This window comes from Elephantulus edwardii, unplaced genomic scaffold (assembly GCF_000299155.1).
Source record: "Elephantulus edwardii isolate Elephantulus edwardi_28Jun2011 unplaced genomic scaffold, EleEdw1.0 scaffold00099, whole genome shotgun sequence".
NCBI lineage: Eukaryota > Metazoa > Chordata > Mammalia > Macroscelidea > Macroscelididae > Elephantulus > Elephantulus edwardii.
Genome location: NW_006399849.1, coordinates 5,989,027 through 6,014,871, shown reverse-complemented (window position 1 = coordinate 6,014,871; position 25,845 = coordinate 5,989,027). Strand labels below are relative to the sequence as shown.

At 36.3% G+C, this 25,845-nt stretch overlaps 1 protein-coding gene across 1 annotated transcript in view; it reads right to left on the bottom strand.

Annotated features, from left to right (window-relative positions):
- Nucleotides 1-25,845, bottom strand: part of PDE4D (phosphodiesterase 4D, cAMP-specific) — a 2,352,803-nt gene that overhangs the window by 1,464,510 nt on the left and 862,448 nt on the right. The window contains exon 3 of the mRNA XM_006891514.1: nucleotides 22,469-22,698. Within this exon, the coding sequence (XP_006891576.1) occupies nucleotides 22,469-22,698 (230 nt within the window). The remainder of the gene's footprint in view (nucleotides 1-22,468; nucleotides 22,699-25,845) is intronic.

Genomic DNA, 25,845 nt, shown 5'->3' with positions numbered 1-25,845 from the left:
AGGTGGACTGATATGGTGACTGCTGCAATAGGCTCTTGTGTGTCAGGAAGTGTGAGGATGACGCAGGATAGAACAGAGTCCAGATCTTTTGTTTATAGGGTCGCTATGAGTCATGCTCAACTCTAGGAGACCTAACAACAACAACACTACTGAGGCACACAAGTTGAAAAGGCACAATGAAAAGATACAACCTTGATACACATTTCTCTTGATCTGCTACTAAGGACTTCTATAAAGTATTAAAGCGAAAGGGTGCCACTCTGAAAACTAAAGTATGCCTGACCCAAACAATAGTATTTTCAGTTATTTTATATTCACATTACAGTTGGACAATAAATAAAAAAAGACCAAATAATTGACACTTTTGGATTGTGGTGGTGGCAAAGAATGTTGAATTTACCAAGGACGGCCAAAAGGACAAATAAATCTGTCTTAGAAGAAATGCAGCCAAAGTGTTCTATAAAAGCAAGAATGGTGAGACTATATCACATATAATTCAGACATGTGATAATAAGGGCTCTGTCCCTAAAAAAGGACATCCTGTTTGGGAAAATAGAGGGTTAGTAAGGAACAGAGAAGACCCTCAATGAGCTAGATGTCCATAGTAACTGAAACAATGAGTCAAAGCACAGTGGAGACTGTTAGGATGGTACAAGATCAAATGATGTTTAGTTCTGTTTCTAATAGGGTTGTTGTGAGTCAGAGCTGACTTGACAGTGCTTACTAATAACAATTACAATAAATTGTCAATGCAGATTTCTATCAACTTTATTTTTCATAAAGGATCTTTGTGTGCTTATTAAATGCAGATTACCTCTTACATATCAATAAGCCAGATATAATCAAGCACTGAAACAATAATTTTCTAACACAGTAATTAGGCTTCTGGTGGTTCTTTTTATTGGCAACCAACCTAGACTTCTCTCAGGATCTTAAATTGCCAACAATCCCTTTTACCTCCACACTTTACTACCAGATATGGGATACTTTGCCTATTTATTTTCAGCTCATGTTACTATTTCAGATCTCCACAGAGTTTTCTCTATAGGAAAAAAAAAGGTGTAATAGTCCAGGAGAAAGATTAGAGAAAAACCCATATTCCCTGCCAAAAAGTGTATTCCAATTCAAGGAAACTCTCCACGGTTTCTTCGAGTGTAAAGTTTTGTGAGAGGAGACTGTACAGTTTTGTAAGAGGAAAACTTTCTCCTATGGAGTTGCAAGTGGGTTTGAACCAACCACTGTTTGGTTATGCCACCCATGATTCCTTAAAATCTCGAAAAAGTTGCCTAGTGGCAAGAAGCTGCACTGTAATCCCAAAGGCACACAGTTTGAGGTCACCACGTACTCCACAGGAAAAGGATGATCATTCTCTTCCCGAACAATTAGCTGCCTCTAAAAATCCACTGGAGGGTCAGCTATGGGTTGGTTCTGACTCCATGGCACACGACTACAACATATAAAAGTATAGTGAATCTTGGATATCACATTTTAGTATATAAAAATGAAATCAATAACTTTTTCACCTTGGTTTATCTCTTGGTTCTCTGTGATACTAGGAAAATTATTTAATGGCCCCAGGCCTCACTTTCCTTGGTTCTAAATGAAAATCCTTAACAATCTTAGAGTTGCTCTGCATGTAGAATACAATGACACACAGTCAATAGCTAGCAAAGGGCTTGACATATGATAATGCATTATTAACTGTTAAATAGTGCAGTTAAGATAGAAGATGAAAAATAAATCAGAAAGACTGTGTTATGAAGGTGAAAAAGAAAGGGGGAAGTATTCCTTACACTAACTAAAAATGTAAGAACCTATTTTTCTGAATATTTTCTGATGCCTGACCAATTTCCAAACTATTCTCACTGATTTTTGTTGATATTGTTGTTGTTAATCCAATCAGACCAATTAAAAAATCAGAAATAGTAATGGACAGGCAGCTGGTATTCTGAAGAATGTGAGAAATTCAAATATTCATCTCTATCATACGATAAACACTGCTCTAAGTTCTTAAAAGTTATTCATATTTCATGAGGGGAGGCCTTATCAGGTCCTTTCTATATTACACAAATTAAGTCCCTCAAGAATAGATATTTTATTACAAGGAAAAGTGGGAGAAGAAAACACATTTGAAAGCATAGAAGTATAATTGAGGCTGAAAATTTGTGGAGACAATTAAGACAGAGTGTACTAGGGTAAGAAGAGAGAATTAGGGTGTCAAGAGAGAAAGAAAAAATATACTTAAGTTTCTGAAAAGGTCAAAGTAATGAGCAGATGTCTTCCACTGCTTGGAGGTGACACTGCTGATTGCTAATAAATTTTCTACTATAATCTATCTCTGAAATACTTCCGAAGTAGATCCCCCACACACACACACACATTCACACACACAAGAAAACGCCCTGTAATGAACACAGATACCTATACAATGATTTAATCTACACTTTCTCATCTTTTCCTCTCATGATTGTCTCCCAAAGATATTTATATTAGGAACAAAAGTGAAAGTTCTTTGGCAAATTGAGCACTAAGGGTACGGAAGTGTCAGAGACACATCCCTTGATTCAAAGGGAAGTCTTCCTCAGAGGACTTGCAGCAATCAGAGTTAATTTTCCTTCAGGGCAAACTTCTTTTAAAAGAGAGAGAGTGCGAGAGAGTTTTAAACAAAACAGTACTTATAGAGGAAGAATATTCTCCAGAGGGAAAAGACATGCAGTTTGTAATTTCATGCATTTAATTAATTGCGGTGCAAACCACTCTCATTAGGAGTCCATTTTAAGCCTCCCAGTGTGAACAGTCAAGGGGGAATAATTACAGCGACGCCTTATCCTTGTCTTCTTACAGTTGAGTTTCACAAACTTTGCCAGGGACATCTCGAGAGATTCCTTTCTCTTCTCCCCTCCTCCCCTCTCCAAACTCCCTATTTTAAAATAATTCACTGAAATGAAAACTCAATCTTTTCCTTTGGTACCTCTTTACTAACCTTGCACTACTGGGTTTGCAAAGTTCTAAAGAAGCCAAGGCACTTCCTCTACTTTGGTGTCAAGCTTGGCAAAAGTTTCCAGTAAATTCATGTGTACTTGCCAGGATTCCAAATTGCAAACAATAGAAATCAAGGCTGGTTAGCTTAAGCAGAAGAAAGTCATTTATCAAAAAGACCATAAGATAGATCTCAGAGTAAACAAACAGGGAGCTTGAGCAGGACCCAAAAGAGGTAATCCTCGGCAGGGAAAATGACAGGAGTGATCTGCCTAGGACTCACCAGCTGGGTGTGTGCCAGCCCTGCCCTCACCTTCTGTGGTGATTGGTCATTCCATTCAATGGCAGCAAGTGTGACGCTATGGGCTGAGCCACCCTCTCAGCATTCAGAGTCCTGAGAGGGAGCTTCAAGGTTGTTTGCACTGAACTCAGGGATCCTCATTTTAACCATCACGACAAACAGCAACTGCTCATTGCCATTGGATTGGCACTGACTCTGGGTTTTTGGAAGCTCTAAGTGCTGGTTGATTTGAATCTTCTGCCTTAGAGTTGGCAGTACAACTCCTTAACTACTAGACAAGCATGGGCATGCAAAGAGAAGACCTTACCCCAAAATACTCCGCTGATGGAAAACTGGCCCATACCTCCCTTAACTACTAGACAAGAATGGCCATGCAAAGAGAAGGCAGTGCCCCAAAAGGCTGCACTTATGGGTAACTGGCCCACACCTTCCTATTTGTAACGTTCTACAAAAGAACCAAAACTTGTCCACTGGAATTCTCTAGTTGTTTCTTTCCTATACTTCCAAGTAACAGATATGACAGTAATGCAAGTTTTTTAAAAAAATAGAATACTATGCAGCAAGCGGAGTAATGATTTTATAAATCATTAGCTAACGTGAGAGGGACTGGAGAGCATTATGCTAACTTAACAAACTTAATCTCAAAAGGGCAAACATTGTTTGACCATTATTATAGAATGTGTATGAGGATCCAAGGGGGGCGGGGGGCGAGCAGAGGGTGAGGATGAGCCTGGTGGTGATGGTGGTTAATCACAGGGTCACACAACTTGATGGATGGAAGCAGGGGTGGGTAATGGAAATAGGAAAGATCTGGTGTGAAAAACAATGCATTCAAACTTTGTAAGTAAACCGCTACAAAATAAAAATTTTATTTAAAATAAAATAAATTAAACTAGAAAAACAGGTGTGTAAAGCAGGGGACAGTAAGTAAGCCTCTATCTTGTTAAAATGTCTAGCCAAATACGTGTATCAAATCAAGGCTTTCTCAAAGAAAACCGAAACTAAAAATCTGTTCCTGAATCAATCTTACCCAATTTAGCGTCAAATCTTAAGTGCTTCCTTTACTGCTGAACAATAGTAGGACCAGGAAAAAGAAGTTCTAAGAATTACATATTATTGGAAATAAAACTGTAAACCATTTCAAAGAGTTTTTGTATCAAGGTTGCTCAAGGAAAGAAACGTCATACTTTAAAGGTGGAGGGTTGGTGAAAGAAAGGAAGTCACTCAATGAGATAGATTCATACAGTAACTACAGCAAAGGGTTCAAGTATGTTAGATATGGTGAAGATGGCGAATGATAGGGCAGGGTTCCAATCTGTTGCTCAAAGAATTGCTTTGAGTAGTGCTTGGATTGATGACACTTAACAACAATGACAATAATTGCTTATTAAAACTTGCTTTTATTTCACTTCTCATTTTTTAGAAAATTGTGATTTTAATAAAAGTTTGCAGAAAAGTTAAAGTTGTACTCATTCATTATTGCACATTTTCCTCCCTACCCACTTAGTTAACTTTTTAAAAAGATCATTCATTTTTGCATAATTTCCTCTCTTTTCCCATCTCTCTGTCCCCCAGCTCACTTTTCTTGATGATGTCATTTATCTGCAGCAAGGAGGTCTTACAATCTCTATAATCTTAACTAGCTGTCCACCTTATAAGATTTGTATTCACAATTCACTGGCTAAATAACATTTTCACATCCTTCTCTTTGGAGACACTCTGAGGAGCTTGTCAAGGTTGTAGTCTTTCTCATTGCAGTGAATGCAATAATTTTGTTATGTTGTTATGTTGATCAATAGATTCTGCAGTTGATCTTACTGACTGATCTTCTTGAGTCGATTTCTGAGATAAATATAGACACACAAAATGGTCCAGAGAATTCTAAAGGGTCCAAATGTTTCATGCTTGTGTTTGCCAAAAATTTCTCTTGAGTTTCATATGAGAAGCAAAATATCATGTTTATTTCTATCCACTCTGGATATATTCCTAGTGCCTCAAATATTTTCTGTCATAAACTAAAGCTCAAAAGATATTTGAATGAATGACTATAAATAAATCATGCCTGGCATCTAATTGTGTTGATTGGCACAAAAGCATATTTCTATTAATCTATATTAAGATGAGAGAAAATAACTATCACAATTCACTTATTATGTGAAAAAGTAAAATTATTTTTGATCTATCTCAATATTTTTTCTTTTCTCTTCTAGGAGTTCTAAGTGCCTATGTTGCCATTTTGTCATAATAAGGAATATATACAGTATCTATTAGACAATGGATATATAAGGTATCCACTACACTATGATCAATGGAGGTGAATTTTCACTAATACCTATTTATAGTTTTGCCAAATGACAAGTAGTCTTTCACTTAAACAGTAATTTTATAGAAACACATAAGCTTACATTTGTTTGCCCTCGCCTCAGTTTTTATTTACAGTGGATACCTAATAGAACATCTCAGAAGACATAAACCAAAATAACCTGCAGGTACTGGCTTGTATTTTGTAGTAGTCATTGCTGTTGTTATTGTTGTGTGTTATAAAGTCAACCGTAAACAAGAACTATTTTATATGACAGAGTACAACTATCCCACAGGGTTTTCTAGGCTGCAATCTTTAAAGGAGCAAATCAATTGGTCAATTTTCTCCAACAGAGCCACTCTGTAAATTTGAACTGATAACCTTTTGGAGTTTAATCACTGCTTCACTGAAGGTCCTTATGACTTATGGCAATATTCCTAAAATTATTTACCATTCACAGTTCCTGCTAAGATAAAATTCATTGTTGTTGATTGAGGATCTACTCACAGCTGACTCTCCCATGGGTTTTCTGCCACTATAAATGGCACAGGAAGGGATTGCCAATGTCTTGGATTCCTTCCACCAAAGAGGCCTCAACTTTAAGTTAGGAGCACAACTACCTACAGTTTAGGCCAAGAGAGTGGAAATGCCATTGTTGTGTACAGCCAAGTCATAATCAACTTAAAATAACTGTCTAGCAGTTTTTCAGAGGCAGGGAACCACACAGGATGAGATTGCCCTTCTTTCTCCTGCGGAGCAGCGGGGGGATTTGAACTGCCTGCCTTTGGGTTGGTAGCATAATTTGTTACTTCTAAACCAAAAGGGCTCCAACATAGTTCAACCCATTGTTGTATATCACAGATAGAATCAGAACTGGCCCTTTTGCGGATTTTCAGAGGCAGTAAATCAAGTGGGAGCTGATTGCCCATCTTTCTCTTACGGAACAACTGGTGGATTCAAATCTCACGTTTACACGTGGGCAGCACAGTTCTGTAGCTCTGGTGACCTAGTTGTGAGAAACTGCACTGCAAACCCCAAGGCATGGATCCCGAAGGCAAATTCGAATCCACAAGCTGCACTGTGGGAAAAGGATGGGAAATCTTCACTTGTATGACTACCTTGTCTCTAAAAACCAGCTGGAGGGTCAGCTGTGAGTTGGTTCCGACTGGATGGTACTAAAAAACAAGACACCATCACTCATTACCATTAAAACGCAAGAGCTCCAACAGACTCAGTTAGGACATCCATAGTGAAGATCAAGGTTCCATGGAGTAGAGTGAATCCTTCTCACATTGTAAATATTAGAGTTGCTAAAATATAATTTTAAATACTTTCACAGACAGAATTAAAATAATAGCAGCAACAACAAAACACAAAAATCACTCTATATGACCACAAAAGAGAGCAGAATGAACAACTGTGTTTGCAGATCAACCATTTTCATTTCAGATCTCCAACACGAAACCTATCAGTTTCAAATGATAAGTAGTATCTGAATAGGTTGCTTGATGTTAAAGTCTGCGAAGAACATACTCCAGCTAAGTAAAGGGGAAATGGTCAATAGCTTTTCTGATACTTTCTAAAAGGTTCTATTAGTAGCCAATTTATTGAAGAACATTTTCTACATCCAGAAATTATCCACCAAATAATTCAATTGCATCATGGCTAGGACTACTAAAATTGGCAGGCAGAATTATGAATTGAGTGTGTATTTGATTAATAGGTGTATTAACAGGTCTTCCTTGTATGCATATGGATAATATCTCATCCCTCACATGACTGTACTTCACGATAGAACTAGAAATTGATTTTTTTTACTATGAATACTCTACCATTCCTCCTCATTTTCATTCCCAGCATAGTATACCATGTGATTGTCTGATTCAATGTGACCAAGGCTAGTCTACCTTGTCTCATTAACGCCTACTAGAAAGTCAGTGTTTATGTGTTCCATTCCACTTTTCATAACTTCTAGTTTCCCAATATTCATACTACATACATTCCATGTTCATATTCTCAAATGATTTTTGACACTGTTTTCCTTCATTCTTTGTTTAACTTCCAGTCAGACCTCTACTTCCAATACTAAAAGTGCCAATGTTCCTCTACTGTTCATAGGGTTTTCAGAGACCTGCTATTGAAGAAGTGAATGGTTCATCCTATTCCCTAGTTGGTCTGAATCTAGACTCGACTTGACAGCACCTAATAGCAACACCACCACGATGAATTGATATATTGCTTGAATTCAAGAAAAAGCTTTCAGGAACATTCTGTAAGACAACAATCATTTATAATAAAAGGAATTCTCAAAAGAAAACCCAAATGCTAAAGCAAAATAATTAAGTCATTATTCTAGCTGGTGCAATCATTAAAGTTAAATATGAAAAAGTAATTGTTTAAAATAAAATAATACTCTGACTTAACGGGGAAAAAATGTGCATAAAAAAATTAACCAGAATGGAATTAAAGAGAATGTTGACACGTTGTGGGAAATGTAATTAATGTCACTGAACAATTTGTGTAGAAATTGTCAAATGGGAACATAATTCTCTATGTAAACTTTCATTAAAAAATAAAGCATTATTTTCGTGTCTCCAAAAAGTCAAATCTTTCTCTGTATTCCACAGCCTGTAATAAAACTAGGACACAGCTGAATAATTTGGAAAATGCGAAAGTCCCCAAACACCAGAAGCTGCTGCTGTTTCCAACAGATGATGAAAGAACAAAGAATGTAGGAATACAATTGCACACCTACTTACTTGGACTAGGACAACCTTCATGACCTTTCTGAAAAATGTATTAGTCTTGTTCCCCTTCCCTCTCCCTGAATGAGCATCCGCCAAGGGCCAGCTGGCTCAAGTTTGGGAAGTGTTTTGGAATTCAGTGATCACAAGCTTATCTCAGTTCCTCTTCTTCTCTGTCCACTTCCAGTTTCTTATCTCATAGTCCTATAAGATTTCATGCTCCCATTGAACTTCCCAAGTTTCCCAGTTGATCTCTCTGGAGTTCCCCCCTTTATTATGAAAAGCAGCTTTCTCTTCATCCTCAGCTTTCCCACTGTGTAATTACCCCATTGCTAGTCTTTTTTCCAGCATGGCTCTGAGGACATCGCCTTCCTGCAAAGCATGAAGGGAAGTTTGCTCTTTTTCTCCACATCCTATTCCTCTGGGGCCTGAGATTTGGTTTATGTTCTTCTAGCTACTTACACTACTCAATTTTCCTTATGAGAAAACTTCTCCTTTGTCATTTGTGACAATAAGCTCTTCCCTACCACTGATTTTGCTAGTTAGTCTATTCTCCAATCTCTTCTCTAGAAACTACTCACCTTTTTAGCATCTTGATATCTTGAGTCCTGAAACTATTATAGATGGCTTTAGTGTAGATGTGGCAGAATCAAATGTTGAAATCCTTTAATCCTTTGACAACTTTCAAGGGCAGTCACCTCACTTCTTGGTGATTCTCTACTTCTCTGCAACACTTAAAAATTGACTCTAGCACTGAAACCTTAAAGCCTTAGCATGCTATTCTTAACTTTAGTTATCCAAGTTTAATTTATTTGACATCAAAGAGGACCTGAAAACAAAACAAAACACTACCATCAAGTGAGTTTCAACTCACAATGAGTTTCTATTAGGTTTCTGAAGCTGTAAATTCTGACAGAAAGGGACAGTCCATCTAACCTTTTTGCTAGCAGCTTGGCATATTAGAGACCTTAAATTCATTGTGTAGGGACATTCTCTTATATTGGATAATCTCCATTCCCAGCTCATTTAGCCACCCTTCCCACTTCTTTCACACCCTTGAAAATAATCACAAATACTTTTTTCCTTTGCACTCACTTTAAATTTCCTGCCCACTCACATTGCGTTTTGTATGATCATTTCCATTCATTGTATTTTATAAAATAAATCACTGTTACTTGTCTTTTCACATCCCCACTGAATCTTTTCTGATTCTTTCATCCTCTTCTTCCACGCACCAAAATCTGTGATCGCTTGATTTTTACTCCCCCAAATCCCTCTCTCTTGTCCTTCTTTGGATATCTACACACATCTTATTAGTTATTTTTTAATTTTTTTTATTTTTATAGTAATTGTCTTAAGCATCCACTTTTTAATTCTAGACCGATCCAACTATTTTGTCTCCTCCATGGCTGTGTCTGGGCATCTAAGGACTTCTGGAGACTATCTCAAAACATAATATGTCCATTTTTGTTGCTGTTGTGTATTTTTAAGTCAGAACTAACCCACAGCTAATTCTTCTGTGGATTTTCAGAGGCAGTAAATTGCATTGGAGGAGAATGCTCTCAATGCCTGGGTTGCTAATTAAAAGAGCAACAGTTAAAATCTATCAAAGTCTCTGTGGAAGGAGGATGAGGCAGTCTGATCCGGTGAAGACCTACAACCTTAGAAACCTTAATAGCAGGTCACTGTGAGTTGGAATCAATTCAATGACAATGGATCTGCTTTTAGTTATAGGGGCCTCTTGTTGTTTAGTGTTTTTGGATAAGAAACAATTCATGACTTCTCCCCCCAGAGTGTGTTCAGAGGTCATAATTAACAAGGGAGATTGCTCATCTATCTCCTCCAGAGCAAGTGCTGCATTTAAAGTGTATGTCTTTGGGTTAGCAGTGCAACTCCTTGCCACTAAGCCACCAGAGTCAGTGTAAATTGTTAAAACATGACTGTTGATCGAAAAAGTCCAAGTCCAAGCTCATTCAGATGTTTTTTGGAAGAAATGTTTGGCTATCTGTGTCTAGAAAACCAGCTATGTGAAAATTTCTTGAAACACAGTACTATCCTGGTACCTTTGGGAGTGTCAGAGTAACAGCTGACTCACAGACAAGTTGCGGGTTTTTTTTTTTTAATGTTTTTTGCTTATGATGAACAATTCTTTCTGTATAATCCAGTAGTCACAGATTTTAGTGATCTGAACGTAGTCTGATTTCTCCTATTCATGGGCTTGGTCTTGCTGTTCTCTTAACCTGGTACAATCTTCCTTTAAACGTTAATTCCTCAAAATCCTCACCCACTCCTTACCACGGAATAAGAACTGACTCAGAGTTGACTCTTCATTAGATTTGCTTTTGAAACCCTGCAGGGGAAGTTCTTCTCAGCATATATCACACTACCATGAGTCAAAGCTTGAAACTAATTACAACAGGGGAAGATCACTCCTAAAACACACACCTAGAAGATGGAAAGGTTCTAGACTGTAAATAACGAAGTGTCATATTTATGTATTCTAAGTTCTGTATTTAAACTATTTTCTAAAATAAGGTCATGTCAGTGATTGTAAAGTCTCTAAGCATTCCATAACATATAAGGGATGAAGGCGAAACAATACCTTTTAGATTAGATTAGATTAAAGCATTTCTGCTGATTCTAGGAATAAGATATCTTTTCCTCAAAGTATTATATACTAAAAATATTTCTTTGCTTAGTCTGGTTTTAACTTTAAAAAAACATATATTTTTTGAGACAAATGATACAAGGTTTAATTAAACTGAAATTAAATTGTTTAGATGCAATATATTTATGATGTTTCTATACATCTTGAGTGGTTTAGACAGGAAATATACCAATAAATTATATTTAAATTAATCAAGCATAAACAATGAACTTTCTTCTTAATATCGTGACTCCCTCAAGCTTCTTAAAAGTATTGTTTCCTAATTTCTTCACAATGATTGATTTTGAAATCATATCCAGTTCAATAATGCTGTTTCTATGGAATCTTTCTGATATCAAGTTTTCACTTTTAGAAAGTTTTTTTTCACCTTTAGAAAGTTTTGTCTGTAAACTGTAGAAATTCTATGTAACATTCAATAAGTACATAACAGATAAATCCCATGAAACTTGAGTACTAATCCATTATGAAGGTACAGTGGTAGACTGTTAAATAAAATCCTCAAGTTCCATAAATATTTATACTTAGAAAAAAACTCAAATGTGAAATAATTCACTCTTCATATTTCTTCAAATCATTTAATTAGAAAGAACAGATGTAAGCATTTTGACTAGGTTTCTGCTTTATTCCTTTTTATGTTTTGTCTGAATTTTAATTCAGTAACAAAATGCTGAAAATTACCTTTTTCATGTTTACTTTAATATACTTTTTATTCTTAAGAACTAAATCTCAGCATCTAGCTATCTTCTGAGACTAACCCTTCTGTAAATTGAATTTTCCTAAATTCAAGGATGTATTTCAGGAAGGCACTTGTAAAATGACGAGTCATTTGAGTAGACGCGTCTTTCCTCCTAGGTTAGGTAGTTTATTTAATCCCCATGAGTGGCCATTTCTTCCTTTAAATTTTGTTCATTTTCTTTCTTTATAGGGCATAGCAATACAGATGAACACAATGTACCTCTCCAGACAGGTAATAAGACGTTGGTGATGAGAGCATTTGTAATATTCTCCACCCACGCATGTCTCTGAATATACATCCATCTAAAGGTGTGTCATCATGTCACGAGGGGACAACTTGCTGCTTGGTTCTCATTTTATTCTAGCTGATGCATCAGTGAGCATATAGAGAGATGTAGTACCACCTACTTTTACTTTCCCCTCCCACAACATCCTTCCAATGTGCAGGAGAGGAGTCCACGGGTGTGGCAGAGCGCAACCCTTCTCAGAGTATGTCAAAGTGCTGGACCACCAGGAAAAGTAAGCCAGGGTCAGAGCTCAGGCCCAAGGCAGCTGATAATACCTCCTGAGGATTCTGACCGGGGAGATGTGTAGAGGGTAACAAGCATTGTCACATAAGGGGGAACAGAAATGGGTAGAACCTCCATTTTCCTCTAAAACATAACTAAACTATCTTTGAAAACAGGTTATGTCTCTGGACAGATAGTAAAATTGTCTTGTGTTAAGAATAGCTTAGCATCAATGTGATAAGTCTATAACAATTATAATTTTATGAAATAAGAAAAACTTTTTCTCTGGGTCCTAAATAGGCTAGAACATTCATCTCTACTCTAAAAGTAAGTGGTGCTGTTATATGCCATCACTTCAGAACCATACATGTCAGACAGCTGACAGTACAGTGGACTTTCAGAGACTGTAAATCACACAGAAAGAGATTTCCCATATTTGTCACTTAGAGGAAGTGGTAGATTTAAGCCACCTGCCTTCAAATTGACAGCACAGCTCTTTTGCCAAATCAACTACATGTTTATGCTCAGGACACAGAGACATTCATTCCAAAGGAAATGAACAGGAAAAACAAATATGACTTGTCCCACTGATTCTTGCAACAAAGTATTATTATTCTTATATACAAGTGTTCAAAATATGTCAGAGATAGCACTGAGTCTTTTGTCTTCACAACAACTTCATAAAGTACTCTAATTATGACTATTTTTGTCCTACAAAAATTGGAATTTTGGAGTGGTTAATTACTTTCTTAAGGCCTCTAGGCAAGCTTCAATTTCACACAGTCTCTTTCCGGAGTCTACTATTAACAACTTACCACTCAGCTGTTGATCACCTCAAACATGCAGCAATTTTTTTTTTCTCAGCTTGCCATTGTTTTTGCCTTTACTATCTGGCTGTCTTGTTCACTACAAGCCCGCTGTCCTTGCTACCAAGGAATCAAGCCTCTCTACTAAGTATCATTCATGTGAAGTGCATTCCCTTCATGAAATTCCCCTTTTTCCATGTTTTCTTCACTTTACTCAGTTTGTGTTGTTACCGTTTTCCTTTCTATTGACTGCTTCCTAATATTCGTCTGTCATTTCACTCTCATTTAATTTAATTGTATCACCATCTCTCTTATCTTCATTTCCTTTGCTTTTCACTGTGATATTTTTTCCTAAAAACATATATCCAAGTATCCCTCCTTCAGAGCTCTTGGATTACCACTAAAAACAACAGAAAAAGATAAACAAGAATGGTAGAAAGCTTAACACCACAAAGGAATTAAACTACACGTACAGTAACAAATAATAGATAACATTAAGAAAACGGAAATTCCTGAACACTTAATTGTGCTTATATAAAATGTATCATAGATGAAAAAATCAGTTACTCAAAGAGAACAAGGGAATGCTGCACGGTTTAAAATAAAGAAAAGTGTGTGTCAGTGTTCTGTGCCAATTCAATCTGTATGCTTAGCAAAAATTTCAATAAAATTGAACTGTATGAAGAACAATGAACATGGTATCAGGATTAGAGGAAAGCTTATCTGCGATATATAAATCACACACAACTTGGTTGCAGAAAGTGAAGAAGATTTAAAGCATTTACTGAAGAAAACCTAAGACTACAACCTCAGATTACACACACACACACACACACACACACACACACACACATATATACATATATATATATTTGTTGTTGTTTGTTGTTATAACTCATAGCAACCCTATGTATGAGAGCCCGAAACCTCTTCTATTCTGTGCCAACCTTATTGTTTCTGACACACCTATCCCCATTACCCCAGAAACTGAATCAATCCATTCCATTGAGGGGCTTCCTCTCTTGCGCTGTCCCTCCATGCTCCCAAGTGTAATGTCTGTCCCTCTCCAAGGACTGGTCCCTCCTTGTAATATGTCAGACGAAGCTTTAGAATCCTTGTTTCCAAGGAGCAGCATGATTTCACCCTTCATAGGACAACCTATTTGTTTAGCAGTCCATGATATATTCAACACTCTTCTCCAGCACCACAGCTCAAAGGCATCAATTCTCCTTCCATCATCCCTAGTCACTGTCCAGCTCTCTGATGCAAAGCAAGCAATTAAAAAGACTGTGGCTTGGATCAGGCACACCTTAGTCTTCAGACAGATGTCGCTGCTCTTCAGTACTCTGGAGAGGTTCCTGAAAGCCAACTTTCTCAATGTAATTCATCTCTTGATTTCCTGGCTGCTGGTACTAAGAGTGTGTACTGTGGAGCCAAGCAAACTAAAGCTGTTATCAATCTCAACCTCTTCATACTCTCTCCTTCCCCCCCCATCTCTATCTCTACCTATCATCTATCATTTATATCTATCAATAAAAGCAACCTCTCGATAAGGGAAATGTAAATGAAAACTAGATACATTCACCAGAATAGCTAACCAGGCAAGATTAAATATACTAAGTGCTACTCAGGATATGGAATAATGAGAATTTATAGTCAATATAGGAAGGAGGATGAAATAGTACACCATTTTGAAAAACTAGTTGGGATTTTTAAAATAAAAATAAGCGTATCACTTATGACTCAGAAATTTTCTTCCTGGGGATATACTTAAGAAAAAAAATGTCCATAAAAGTTTATACAAGACCATGTTTAAAACCTTTGTTCATAATAGCCCTAAACTATTAGGGGGAGGAACCTCCATATCTATCAGCCTGAGAATTGATAAATTATAGAATGTTCTTATAGAGGAATATTTGATAATTAAAAAAAAAAAACCACCCAAAAACCAAAGACCAAAAACCGAAGTGATGACTGAAGAATTGGATTGTATCCATTCAAAAGATATATTGAAACCCTAACCCTTGTAGCTCAGAATGTGATCAAACTTGGATTTTTTTTAAATATATACTGGTTTATTTAGGAACTTCATATATATTTTTCACATCAGATCTTTCCCATTTCTTCACACCTCCTACCCATCAAATTATGCAACCCTATGATTAATGCACCCTCCAGCCCATCCTCAGCCCTCTACTCCACCCCACCCCCTGCACCCTCACACTCATTCTACAATAATGATCTTATACAATATTTGTCATTATGAAACTGAGTTCATTCAGCATAATGCTTTTCAGTTGCTCCCATGTTAGGTAGTGATTTACAAAATCATTGCTCTTGTGTGTGTGCTGTGTAGTATTCTATCATGTAAGTGTATTATAATTTCTCAATCAATTTAATTGTGCTTGGACATTTGGGCTGTTTCTATGTTCTTGCAATGGTGAATAACACGCTATCAACATTCACGTACATGGTTCCGTGTGTGCGGTAGGTCTCATTTTCTTGGGGTATATTCCAAGCAGAAGAATAGCTAGACCATATGGAATTTTTATGTTCACCTTTTTGAGGTAGCACCAAACTGCCTTCCAGAGTGGTTGTACTATTTTACAATCCCACCAACAATGTATAAGAGTTCCTATTTCAGCACATCCTCTCCAACATTTATTATTTGCTGTCTTGTTAAACTTTGCCACTGCTACTGGAGTGAGATGTTATTTCATTGTGGTTTTGATTTGAATCTCTCTTATTGCCAATTATTTTGAGCATTTCTTCCTTTGCCTTTTGGCTATTTGACTAGCACCCTATGTGAAAATTCTTTCCATATCTTTTCCCCCATTTTGTAATTGTGTTATCAGTCTTTTTCTTGTGGAAGACCCTATAGGATTCTATAATAGGAGACCCTTGTCTGAAATAGTGCTGCCAATTGTTTTTGGGTTTTTTTTTTCTTTTTTCCCAGTCAGTATGTTTTCTTTTAACTTTGTTGGAAAAATATTTTGATATGCACAGGTATTTAATCTCTATATGGTCCTATTCATCAATTTTATCCTTTCCAGATTGAGCATTTCTGGCTTTTTGACAGTCTTCTTATGCGACAGACTATGTCATCTAAGCTTGATTCCAGTTTTTCTCTGATGAGCTTTATGGTTTTAGGCTTTATTCCTAGGTCTCTGATCCACCTTGCATTTATTTTTGTGTATTGTGTGAGATGTGGATTCTCTTTCAGCTTTCTGGAGGTAGCATACAGTTTTGCTGGCACCCTTTGTTGAAGAGGTTGTTATTTTCCCACCTGATAGGTTTTATTTCCTTATTGAATATCAGTCGACCATAGTTAGCTAGGTCCATTTCTGGGTACTCAATTCTGTTTCATTGGTCTTTGTGTCTGTCATTGTACCAGTACCATACCATGCTGTTTTGGTTACTACTGTTGTGTAGTCAGTTTGAGGTCAAGAAGTGCTATGCTTCCCACTTCGTTTTTATTTCCTGGAAGTACTTTTCTTATTCAAGCTCTCTTTCTAATCCAAACAAACTTGACAATTTTCCTTTCAATCTTCTTGAAAAATGACTTTTGTACCTGTATTGGGATTTTGTTAAACATGTAGATAGATTGCTTTTGGTATGATTTTTAATTTTTGCATCATTGAATCTTCCTATCCATGAACAGAACATATTGTTCCATTTCTTGAGGTGTTTTATTTTGTCTTGTAGAAATGTTCTGTAGTTTTCTTTACACAGGTCTTTTGTATCTCTAGCTATGTTCACTTCCATGAATCTCAATTTGACACTACAATGGCAAAAGGTTCAGCATCACAGCAATCCCAGGTTACCTCAGTACAGTATATTGACAGAAGAGTGCTGTACCACTTAGAAGAATGTTCCTCCAAAATATAATAACAAGTGACTTTTAAATACAAACTCCCTCCCCAAGGTAATGTTGACTCTAAACAAGAGGCTTAAATAAAAAAACAACCAATATAGTATGTTGTTGTTATGTAACATTGAGTTAGCTGCCTGCAACCTATAACGACCTTACAGCATCTCTGAACCCTTCCCTGTCCTAAGCTAGTCTCACTAATTCCGACACACCAACTCCCATTTCCCCAGATACTGTTTCAATCCATCTCATCTGGGGTCTTACCCTCCTGCACTGTCCCTCCACCCTTTTGAGCATGATGTACTTCTCCAAGGGGTGGTATCTCTTGGCCACGTGCCCTAAGTGTGTGAGATAGAGCTTCAAAACACCAACACAGGTAAATCTAAAAACAATTCTGTGTATTATAAGGCAGCCAAAAATGAGTACATGGTGTATAATATGTATGATTTCATTTATACAAAATTCAAGAAAAGTTAAAACTGGGTTTATTTCAGGTTGCTTTTGTTTTGTTTTTCTTTTCTTTTTTTTTTTAATGGGCTGGCAAAACTGGACTACTACCTGCAGAAGGCTGACACTGGATCTACATCTCACACCATACACAAAAATCAACTCAAGGTAGATCAGAGATCTGGGAGTAAAGCCCTAAATCATAAAGTTCATAAAGGACAAACTGGGACCAATTTAGATGGCCTAGTCTATGGTATAAAGAGACTGCCAAATACAGCAAGCAATGCATAATTTGAAGAGGATACTCTGATGAATGGGACTTTCTAAAGATTGAATCTGTATACTCATCAAAAACTTTCTGTAACAGGGTGAAAAGAAAACCTAACTGGGAACAAATCTTTGGCAAGTCAGACTGGAAATGGATATAAAGGGACCACATAAGGTAACAGAAATAGGGTATTAATTGTCTTAATATTAAGGAATTTCACTGCTAATGCAAAAGTATGCAGCTTGATTCTATCACGTTCTTGAAGGAAAAAGATGGACACCCTCCTACTGTGTGTTTTACTGCTTCTGAAAATTTGGTGGATGCTCAGCTCAAAGTTGGTTCTCACTTGACGTTATTCAACAAGAGTTCAATAAATATGTACTTACTCACTCATTGTTATCAACTAAAAACTAACTTATAGCTAACCCATCTCCCCAGTTGGGTTTCTAAGATTATAAATTGTTCTGGGAGAAATGATGCATATTTCCATACTTATCCTATGGAACCCCTCAGAGATTTGAGACACCAGAGAGTCACGACTTTTAAGTTTACAGCACAATTCACTATTGAACAAAATTTGCCAGTTCATCGATCTATGGTCAGCTGAATTTTGACAAGGAGATGAAACCAGTCAAGTGGGGAAACAATAGCCTTTTTAGCAAATGGTATTGGCAAAAATTGGAAAATCATCTGTAGAAAACTCAAGCAAGACCCATACTTCACACCACACACTAAAATCAAATCAAAGTGTATCAAAGACCTAGAAGCTAAACCAAAGACTAAAAACTTGATCAGAGAAAAGTTTGGAAGACCTCTAGAAGCCCTAATGCATAGTATGAACAGCCTTCCAAGCATACTGAAAAACAACCAGGAGAGAACAAAATAGATGAATAGGACCTTTTAAGAATCAAATCCTTATGCACATCAAAAAACCTTCTCCATCAGGGTAAAAAGTAAAAAATTGGTAATGGCATATCTGATAAGGGACTCATACCTAAAATTTATAGAATATTCCAGTCCCTCAACAAAAGAAAAGTAAACAGCGCAATCATAAAATCGGCACAGGATATGAATAGATACTTCACCAACAAAGACATTCAGATGGTAAACAAACCCATGAAGAAATGTTCAAAATCTCTAGTATCAGAGAAATGCAAAGAAAAACCATTATGAGATAACATCTCATCCCAGGAACACTAACAAAGCTCAACATGCCAGCAAACAATACATACTGGTAAGCCTGTGGAGAGATTGGAACCTTTATTCACTACTGGTGGAAGTATAAAATAGTTCAATCACTTTGGAAGGCTGTTTGATATTTTCTCAAAAAGTTTGAAATTGAAATACTATTTGACTCAGCAATTCCACTAGTATTTTGTATAATATATTGCTGGGGATATACCCTAAATAAACCATAAATGCTATCCAAACAGACATAATTGTACTCATATTTATTGCTGTGTAATTCTTAATAACGAAGAGATGGAAACAACCCAAGTGCCTGTCAAAAAATGAATGGATAGAAAAACTATAGTATAGCCACACAATGGAATATTATGCTGCGCTGAAAAATAATGAACTCATAAAATCTTATATAACATGAGTGACTCTGGATGGCATTATGCTGAGTGAAATGTCTCAGTCTCAAAAGACAAATACTGCATAATGCCACTGTTATGAAGTAGGACTGACATGGGGATTGGGATGAGAATAGGAAAAGAGAGAATAGATAATGAACACTATTTGAACAGATGAGGGAGAGAACTATTTAAAAGGAATATATAATTAGGCATTGTATATAAGAAAATGATTCAGAATAAGAGGTACATTGCAAAAAGAACTAGAGAAAGGGAGGATGAAATTGTGCAATAATGAATGGATATTTTTAAAAAGAAAGTGAACTGGGGGAAGGGGAAGGTAGAAGGAGGGAGGAAAATGTGCAACAATGAATTAATGAAAATGTATTTGTCAGTATGTATATTTGAGATTTATATATCTTATTGCATGTAACATGTACTGAAACGGAAAGACTAATAAAAGTAAATGTAAAGAAAAATTTTAAGAGAGAAAAATGGAAAACAATGACATTCTCACTACTTTGCCAAATACATTTTAAAACAAGTTCGTATCATTTCAAGAAATTAATAACAGTCTTCCTTCCCTTGGTTCTCTGTGCATAATAACATGCTAGCCTCCAGCCAGAAATACAAATTTTAAATCCATCAGTTGCTCTTTGGGAGGAAGATGGATAGTCCCCTTCCATTAAAAAAGTCCAGCCTTAGAAACATATGGACAATCACCATGAATTGGAATCAACTCGACTGCCCTGGATTTTGGCTGTAGGTTATTTCAGTAAGGGCCACCAATAGTGATAGAGCATAAATGATCCTTCTTTAGGTGAAAAAAAATACTATTAAGGCATTCATTTATCAATATTTAATTTCATTATTTATTTTTGTATCCTAAGGTGAGAACAAACCCTCTACCAGACTCGTTTGGTTTCTTATTATATCACCTTCTTTTTAGTAGAGATGACTCACTCTTGCCTTATCTCTCTAAAAGAGCAACCTTTTCTCTAAATATTGACTAAAATTGTATATGGCAAGCAAAATTTATCTCACAGCTGAATCTTAGATTACAACTTAAGAAAGGAACTTTTCCCTAACCGATGCAAGTAATATAATCCAGGCAATTCTTAGCCTTTAAATGCTTTGATATTTGGGGACTATTTACTTTTCTATAGCAACACATTCGAATTTAATTAAATAAGCTGAGCTTTCACCTGTGATTTTTAACTATACACAATGCCCAACTACATAATGATAAACTAAACATACAACATTTTCTTTTAAGGGCTCATGATACAGCAGTTTATTGTAACAAAAAAAAAATCATGTTTTAGTCATCAAATATCTTGAGAAATTAAAATTAATGCACTGTATCAATGACAAAAATTGGTTTCTTTTTTATTTCTATGTTAATCCCTCCTTCTTAAAACGTGGAGAAAATAAGGTAGTGATTCTAAGATAAACTTTGTATATGTTGTGGCAATTGTTGTTAGGTGTCAGTGAGTTGAGTGCAGAGACAAGTTAATGGTGAGATAATTGTGCTATCTTCAGAAGGCCTGGAAGTTAGATTTCAGGAGAATTCCAACTATTTGCTAATAAATCTCTTTTGCTGTGCCTCAACCATCTGTACAAGCAATATCGTTTAGGTTAAACATACACTATTCCTCCAGAAGTCTTCTGTTTTGGTTTATGCTGGGTGGAGGACTTAAGTGATCAAATCCCAGGAAACACCCTGGCTAGTGCATCTCTAACAGGTTTCACTGAATAAAAATTTCACACAATGTTGCGCACTTTTGTTGCTGATGGTTGTATAGTCATATCCCTTTCATGAGAGTCCTTCAAAGTTACACTTCAAAATAAAAAATTCATTTTTATTTACCTAATAGTATCTCTGTGCCATGGTTAAAACACTTGACTGCTACGCAAAGTATCAGTGGTTTGTACCCATCAGCTGCTCTGTTAGCGATAGAAATGGCAGTCTGCTTTCATAAAGATCGGCACCTTGAAAACACTTTGGGGCAGTTCTACTCTGTCCTGTAATGTTTCTCTGAGTCAGAATCAACTTGACAGGAGTGGATGTGGATAACATCTCTCATAAATTCAATAACATAAATTCAGTGGGATCCACCAGCTAATTTAAAGAGAATCAGTGGTCAAATTTCCATTTGGTAGATTGTTTCTTAACAGCAAATTTTTAAATGTTACAAAAATCCAAAAGGCACCTTTCTAGAGATGCCTTGAACTTGCTAAAGAAAGGAAGGGCCACACTTGTAGCATAATATGTCACTCTGCTCTTTCATTCTTAGCAAATTCCTGGAGTCTCTGCATGTGTGGACTCCAGGCTTCAACCTCTTTGCTGTCTATTCATTCTTCTGAAAAATAGTCAGCAGTAAAACATTTTCCCATTATTTTTGCTTTTTTTTCCTCAACTTTTTAATAACTAATAAAGAATAAGCAGCAGATAAGCAGCAGGAAAAAATTAAAACTGGAGAACTATGAATAATTTTAAATACCATGCATGCCCTGCAGAATAGGAAATACAGAGGTGAGATGAGGGGCACATGACTGTTGTGATTCTTCCTTAAAAATCAAATTAGAAAAATCCTATGATTTCCCCGCCCCGCTCACTCTCACCTCTCTACTCCCAACCCTCACCCCCTTGGATCTCCAGACACATTTTACTAGTTATCCTTCTATTTTTTCAATAATGGTCTTATCCAGTATTGATCCTTATGTGACTGAGTTAGTTCACTCAGTGTAATGCTCTCCAGTCTGGGAACTGTAACAGCTATTTAGTAAGCAACACTTCAAAGAATCAAAGGACAAGTCAGTAGGCTGATTAACATAATTGAATATTTTCTTTGATCCTAATTGCAGTACAATCTATTCTTGATTCCAAATTCACTTTGCGTCAATGAACTTGGCTACCTGTTTCAGCTATGTTGTACATCTGGTAATTTCTCTATTGGTTCCCATTTGGTAAATACACATGTGACCAGTATCCATTGTCCACATACGATTCCCCTCTCTAGGGTTCTTAATTCCCTTCACCAATACATTTTAAATTCCTCTTTGCAAAACAGGCCAAAACTACTCTTCCCACAGAAAAGCATTACCTGAGAAAAATCATCTTTTCATTTAACTTTAGAAATTCCAAGTTTCTGCTATTCAAAGCAAGCAATGAGCCATCAAAGGACAGAAGTTCACAGACAAGGATCACACATTAGAATATAAAATTAGGAATTAGGGAGCATTCCCAGAGGCACTCACCCACTGGAGTCTGCAGAAGTGATGGCAATCAATGGCAGAATCTTCAGGGGAAGGCTGGTTGGTCTCTGAAGGTTTTCTGAGTCACTTTTCAAGTCAGCTTGCTCCAGCTGTCTGAAGGCTAGAGGGGGCAGCTGAATATTGCGGCAAGATAGTCTCCGTACAAGATAGGGTTCCATTCCTCGTAAGGGGTCCTCTTCTTCATTGCTAGAATGTAGTGTCTCCTCAGAGGCCTATAGCAAAAATTCAACAAAAGTCCTCTAATCAATAAAAGTCCATTCTTTTTCATTATGCCATAGTTTTACACTTTATTATTATTAATTTTAATGAAAATTTACAGAGATTTTTGGATTTCCATTCATTCATTGTTTCACTTTTCTCCCTGCCCACCCCTCATCTCCAGTTCATTCTTCTCTTTGAAAAGTAAAAGAAAAATTCTTTCATTGTTATACAATCCCTTCCCCCAAGTCCACTCCACTATGCAGCCTTCATTCTGGACTCATGTCATGACAATAATATCTAATCATATATACCTTTTAAACAGTTCTCTCCCTCGTCTGTTTCAATGCAGTATGCATAATTTATCCTATCTTTCTCAGTCTTCCCCCTAACTTCTATGTCAGTCCCGTTTTACAATAGTGGCACTATGCAGTATTTGTCCTTTTGTGACTGAGATAATTCACTCAGAATAATGTCAGAAATAAATGCATGAAAAATGGTAACTAGGAAGTACAGAATTCTGAAGAAAACTGTAGTGTCAGAAATCTTGCAAACTGGCTTTTATCCCTTGTGTTAGCCCTTATGGGGGTTATGGTCTCTAATTACTTTAACTGCAGACACATGGTGTTGTAAATCTTCAACAGTTGTGGAACCAATAAAAGACAAACCTACACAATGAAAGATGGTAATAGAGAGTAGGTGAAAAGATTGTGACAAGGTGTAACCAGAGGGACCCTGGAGATGGTTAAAACTTAAAAGTTTTGTTTGCTGGATTACTGAATAAAAAGCTGATTTGTAACTGCTCTGAGATGAAGTTGCTGGATAATTGAGGAAACTAGGGATGAATTTGTCCTGCTGAACTAACTGAACCTGGACTTTCACGAATTGATGACTTGTGTCTCGCAATAATCTGACTTGGAATCACTGGACTAAACCTGGACTTGCATTGTGTGACATTCTTTGCCTCCCCCACTCCCTACCCCATTTCTCTAATAAGCCCCACAACTGTGAGTAAAGTTCAGGTTAATTTATAATGAACATCTGACCCAATGAGAAATAGAGATAGGGGCAGGAGTAGCATGTCTGACCATGTAGCTATGTGTTTATTATTATGGATACTAATGGTGTGAAAACTTCCCCTTAGTCATACTTAGCCTTCCCCACACTTCATCTTTTCCTTTCACTGTAATAAAGTTTTTTACCAGCATATTTAGGTATGACTTGGCTTAACATTTAACTGATTTCTATAATAATTTTGGATCTTTGAGCTTGGTATATTAAATCTATAAAACTGAGGGTAAATAAAACTTATTCTCTACCTCTATGCAAGTTGCAAACATTATCTTTTGCAAACATTATTTTAATATTTAATGCATGTGTTTATATTTTGAAATTCTTTTTAGATTTGTTTTCTTGTTGTGTGCCATCAAATCAGATCTCACTGGCACAGGAAGAGATTGTTCCTCCTTTTCAAGAAGATTATGTGGTGGATTTTAACCGCACACCTTTGGGATTGCAGCACAGCTTCTTGCCACTAGGCCACAATACCTCTCTTGTATTTTGAAAATTTGACTTCATGTTAGCTACAAGCAGTGACAACTCATGAGCAGGATAAATTAGGTTGTTTAATCTTTTTATTCCAGTTGAGAAAGATACACGATTACACAATAAGTATATTCAAATGTTTAGAAGTATATTCTGATAATGTTTATTATATTCATATATGCGGAATTATAATCAGAAATTGCTATATGGAAACATGTAGTAGATTGATTGACCTTTAGAACCCTTGCAGTAATAATAGTTGCATTCTTAGAGTATTGCTTAATAACTTTATCATAGTTGTTGCTATTTACCATCAAGTCACCTGTCACTATATCAATAGTATGTAAAACCTAAAACCTGCTCCATTCTGTGCTACTCTCACTATTTCTGACACACCTACTCCCATTACCTCAGTCACTTTATCATAGAAATGAGAATAATATTTACTTACAAAATTAGATGAGAATGCATGTGATGTGTATTACTTATTACCTCTAAAATGGTAAGCAATATAAATGGCAATTTCCTTTATTCTGAATTAGGTGAACAAATTAGTCAAAGCACCTACTTTATCTAAAATTATTCTATTAGTTACAGGTAAAAGGAGCATGGACTTTGGAGCAGACTAGACCTACTTTAGAATCTTTGTTACACTCCATACTAGACACATTTATTTCAGTAAGTGTCTTGGGCTCACTGAAATTGTTTCTCCTCCTGAATATTGAGGATAATAATGTTTGTATTTTGGAGCTCTTGTCTAGACCAGAGGCATGAAGCATATAAAGCAATACTAGTTGGCTTGAAGTTTGCAATCAACTAAATGATAGTTGCTATTATTATACTTCAGGCTAAGTCCCTATACATTTCATAACACTATGCTATTTGCTTTTAGGTAAAAAAAATCTATAAATATTTTTATTTATGTCCTCAAAAACCTGAAAGTCTATGCAAATATGGATTGTATTTATCTTCTGATTATATTATGTATGTTTATGTTTTTGTTGTTGTTATGTTTATAGAAAAGCTAAATGAAATGACAGCAAGGGCATAAAGAAAGAAACAAAGTAAAAAAACAAATTCAATATTAAATCTTATATATGAAGGTCTAGTTTCTGACAGGATGTAGTTTGACAAATCTACTTGCTTTTTAAAACAATAGCAACCACAATTAAAACAATAACACCTAAAGTTCACACTGACAATTAGACTCACTGAGTAGGGTGTTTCTGTATTTTATACACAACAATTAATTTGCCTTATACTAAAACCCTAGGAGAAGTCTCCTTTTTATGCCTAAAGATACAAATACAAGATAGCTCAGAATGCTACATGGACTCAGAGCCAGCAAGGTAACCACTACGGAGATTTCCAGTTTTATCACTGAAAGTCTCATTGGCCAGAAAATCACTCATTAATGAGGAAGCTAGCAAAACTTATTGTTTATAAGTCAGAATTCAGACTCAAATGTCTTTCAGTTAAAGCAACATTAATTATAATTGTTGTTGTTGTTGTTATGTGCCATTGGGTTGTTTGTGACTCATAGCGACCCTATGTACAATAGCCCTAAACCCTGCTCTATCCTGTGCCAATCGCATTGCCTCTGACACAGCCATCCC